The sequence below is a fragment of the Cynara cardunculus genome (genome assembly GCF_001531365.2).
Source record: "Cynara cardunculus var. scolymus isolate 2C chromosome LG 16, CcrdV1, whole genome shotgun sequence".
NCBI lineage: Eukaryota > Viridiplantae > Streptophyta > Magnoliopsida > Asterales > Asteraceae > Cynara > Cynara cardunculus.
Window position 1 is genome coordinate 19,389,924 of NC_037543.1, and position 4,795 is coordinate 19,394,718.

The following is a 4,795-nucleotide window of genomic DNA, read 5'->3' on the forward strand; positions in this document are numbered from 1 at the left end:
GGAAGCATTGAAACGAAAGGTTTTGTCATTAAGGTATAACGACCAATGAATGTAATGTTGATCTTTTTGAAAAATGATATGAAAGTCAAGTTATTTGTGATGACTAATCAATGATACTATTCATCGATAAAGTTGGCTTATTCATTGTGAATAACGAATAAGTATCAAACCACAATTAGCCTTTGATAGACTAATCACAATCACATACGCTTTTTTGGTATGATTTATTTGGTCCAAGTTGAAATACAAATTACGTGAATTTCTACATTCATGTATATCATCGATTACTTAAAACATCGGTAATATTTTTTTCAAAATTATCATTCCAACCGAAGTTGTATAAGAGTTTCGGATGCTATTGTTTTCGGGAATTTTAAGCGCGTTTTTGAAGATTCTTTCAATTTACTTTTTAAAAAGGTAAAATAGCACGATCAACGATTGCTCAATAAATACCAACGAAATCTAGAATGAAGATAAGAATACGTCGACGAAAAGATAAGAATTATAAGTAGAGACATCAACGTAAAAATAATGTTATAAGAAATGGTAAATCTCCGTTATTATATCATGTACTTGATATAAATCACAAATACAAATTACTGTTGTTAATTATTGTGATTAAGGAGAGAAATTAACGTTTAAGGATGAATATACCACTCGGAAATTTGTCATTAATTTATCAATAACTAATGGTTTTAACGTTTTATGATTCATTTTTTTAAGTATAAACTTAATTCAGAACATATTACAAATTGAACTTATCAACCATTATTTGCTTTTCATTGATCGTTACTTTTTACCGACTGATTATTTCAACATGAAATTTTTCCATGTATTATGTCAGTGATGAGCAAAATTTGATTTCATAAAATACTACATATTCATCGGAATGAAAAAAAAAACCAAAAAACTAAATAATTTAATAAAAGGGTATCGTAGTATTCGGCCTCTTAGGAGATCAAGAGTTCAAACCTCACCAAAGATGAAGAAGATATATGAGTTTATTTATTGTATTTATCGTATATAAATATTATATACTTAAAAAATAACAATATTATTTCATAAATGGACCAAAACAACAACACAATTAGAAAACTTTTTGTTATTTATTTATTATTCAAAATATAACAAATATTCCATAAAGAATAAGAGCCAAAATTCTTTTACACTAAAGGTACATACAATACAAAGTATAAAGAATACAATGTGACATAATTCACCATGGTATGATGTTGGACTTTTGAGTCACCAACCATTTATTTTATATCGTTAAACATGTAATTAATAATCAATTATCAAAACATATCAATTGTATTTTTATATGTCGAACGAGCGAATTATAGGCCCGAAGTGAACGGTACGTTGGTTGACGGCAACCATGATCCACCGGCGATGAAGTTTCCAACGGTGAACCTTGCTGCCTCAGTGCTGCTAGTGATCACACGGTAACCCTTCCATTTAACCCTGTTGGCGGTTGATGAACCCGGGCCTGTGTTCAGATATTCTCCGTAGTACAAAGTATCAAGCGCAAAATTACCACTCCATGGCATCCAGCCTGCAGGGTCGATTATGCTATCTAGGTTTGATTTCATGAACACGGTTCTCGAATACTGCTTCCATGGCCTACCAAGATACGTCTTAACGCCCCCGACCCCTTTAAGGTCTGACGCGGCCGTGACACGACAATTATGGATCGAGATTCCCGTGTTCTGATTCGGGTCGGTCCGGCCTTGTGCGGTCACAGTGTTGGTCCTGTTGGGAGGCTTACGGGCGTAAATGTTGCAATTCTGAAGCACGACGGCAGCATTGCCAAAAATGAAGTCAACGGTGCCGTATATGTCACATTCTCTATAGAACTGTCTATCAGAGTGGACGTAAAGCGTGTCTTGGTAACCTTCAAAGCTGCACTGGTAGAACACTGAGAGATCAGAGCCGCTTCGCAACGCCACCGCCTGATGGTTTTGTGGGCCCGCCGTGTTTCGAAAAGTGATGCCACGACCAATGAATCCGTCTCCCACCACAGCTAATTAACATGAAACAAAATTTTACGATAAATATCGACATCGGTGTGTAAACGTTACATAGTTTATATTTATAACTACGTCAATATCTTATATTATTTGCGTCAATCGTTTTCATTGTGACAAACTAAACCTTTGAATAGAAAGCATGATAAAAGTCAAACTGAATTTTAGTAGATAACTTGTACAAAAAGAGGTCAAACACTACAACAAAATTGAGTTTATAGGACACCTCCAAATTATAAGCGTCCCAATAGATTGCTTTATAAGACTTAATTTATAGGACCAAAATATAAAACGTCATATCTAAAAGTGTAATAAATTTATATGATACTTTTAGGCGTCTTAACAAGTTTTTTATAACATTCTTAATACAAAGTCTCGTATTAACAATTTTATAGGACACTTTTGAGAAAGCGCCTTATAAACTCATTTTTTTATAGGACAATTTTTCAAATAATGTCGTATAAAGTTGTTAATAGTACGCTTTATATTAGAAGTAGGGGTGCTCAAAAACCCGACTAACCCGATCAACCCAACCCAAACCAACATGAAATAACCTAACCCGAAGCAACCCAATGTCTAATCGAGTTGTAAAATTGTCAAACCGTAAGTATTGAGTTACAATTATTTGAACCCAATCCAACCCGATGAACCCGATATCCTTTTATTTCTTAGATTTAATTTGATTGTTGAAATTCTATTAATATATACATTAGACAATTATACTATCATATATGCTTTTTATATATACATATTTTTAATCTATTCACATCTTTATATAACTCCTTCGTATATATGTTTAGTAACTGTAAACATATATATGTAAATTGAGAAAATTAACTGAATGTGATATATATAAGAAACATGGATAAGTTGTTTCAAATGGTTGATGATGAAAAAAAAATTATAAGTAAAGAAATAACACATTCAATGTTAGAAGAATGTTTTAATGTACCAAAGTATCAACCCGACCAAACCATACGGGTTGGGTTGGATTGCACTTTGATTTGGATTGGATTGGGTTAAGATTTTTTTAAACCGTAAACATTAGATTAGATTGTTAAAATATATTCAACCCTGTCAACCCAACATTACCGCACCTAATTAAAAGTAAACATTAATTGTGCTTACCAACGGTGGCTGATTTAAAGGTGGTGGCACCTCCTCCAACACTTTTGCTTCCGGTGATGATAGTTTTTCCGATACCATCTCCAACCAGCATTATATTCTTCAATTTGGTCCCAATTTCGATATTCTCGTTGTAAGATCCTGCCTTCACATATATCACATACCTTCCGCTGCCGGACCTTTTTCCGGCGGCGGCAACCGCTTCTCCCACCGTCTTATAGTTCCCGGAACCATCTTGAGCCACCACAACGTTCGCCTGAGAACCTGGACTCGAAGATTGTAACAGCTTCCGATCACCGGGTTTCACCCAACTAGGGAACCCATTCGGGTAAGTCTCCGGCGGAGATCCGCCTTTGTTCATCGCCAACGTGTTGCTGATCAAAGCCGACACATTATTCTTCATTAGCGGCAACAAGTAGCCGCCAACGCCGAGCTCCTCGAACCCAGCCCGACACGTCTCGAGATTAGTGAGGGCTGTGCTGAGCCACGTTTGCATCTCGTATTGGCTACACTTTTTACGAGGATCGACCGTCATGTTGAGCCGCTCGACCGTGTTGTCGTAAAGCTCGATGCAATCTTCCCATGCAGCTTTTTCGAGCTTGTTTCGGCATTTCGTGCCGAGCCCTTTAGTATTCGACTCGGCATGTTTGGCTCGATCGAGGGTGATCTTTAGTAACGCTTTTATGAAGTCTGGTTTTTGGGTCACCGGACCGGAATTTTGATTTCCTGCGACCAAGAAATACTCACAAGATTCTGGATGTGGTGTTTGGCTGCACCATGAACTGATCTCCGATTTGGTGTAACCATAAACACCAGAAGAAAGGAAACAAGAAATTAGGGTTGCTAAAAATGGAAAGATGATGATCTTCATAGTTTGCAGGTTTGAGTTGAGATGGTCTTTATGGTTCTTAATTGGGATTCTAATGGAGGGTTTATATAGCAATCGAATCGAACACTATTCATATATGAATCAGCTGATTTGGTCCAAAACGAGCTGTGCCAAGTTTCCTACTTTTCTACAAAAGCTAACGAGTCAGTAATTATATATATTTTTGTAATTATTTAAAAATTAATTATATATTTTAAAATTATTTTTGTATAATTATATATGGAGAGAAAGAAAGAGGTGGTTTCATTTACAAACCTAATCATTAATATAATTTGTATAAATTAATTTCAATCGTTCATTTAATTTAATGGATATTGAGTTTAATGAATATTTCGATTGTTTCATAATATAAAATATCGATAATAATGAATAAATTCTGATTTTTTTCCATAAATATCAAAACAGTATATAAAACTTTATAATTTTTATAAATATTTTAATTAATTGGTCTTTAATTGAATTCATAAATAAAACCAATTATGTATATATTATATTATATTATTTGTAAAGAAAAATGATGCAATAAAATAGACACTTGACTTCTGGCTACAAAACAATATTTATACCAATGACAAAAATAATAATCAATTATCGTTAATCAACGTTTATTTGGGTAAGTGTTTATCAAGTCATTTAATCTTATCGGATAAATATGATAAAGATAAAGAATCTTATCCGGTAAGAACGAGACAAGGACCAATTTTATATAATGTTATAGTTCATCTTAGTTTTTCTTAAACATGGCTTTCAGATA

The 4,795-nt window shown here is 34.1% G+C and overlaps 1 protein-coding gene across 1 annotated transcript; it reads right to left on the reverse strand.

Moving 5' to 3' along the window:
* Positions 1-1,142: 1,142 nt before the first annotated feature.
* Positions 1,143-4,023, reverse strand: LOC112529175 (pectinesterase 2-like). Its single transcript, XM_025140294.1, has 2 exons — positions 3,156-4,023; positions 1,143-2,023 (listed from the first exon to the last, which is right to left on the reverse strand). Exons 1-2 carry the CDS (start codon positions 4,021-4,023, stop codon positions 1,338-1,340), a joined length of 1,554 nt encoding a protein of 517 aa, XP_024996062.1. The 3' UTR covers positions 1,143-1,337.
* Between the last annotated feature and the right edge of the window lie 772 nt (positions 4,024-4,795).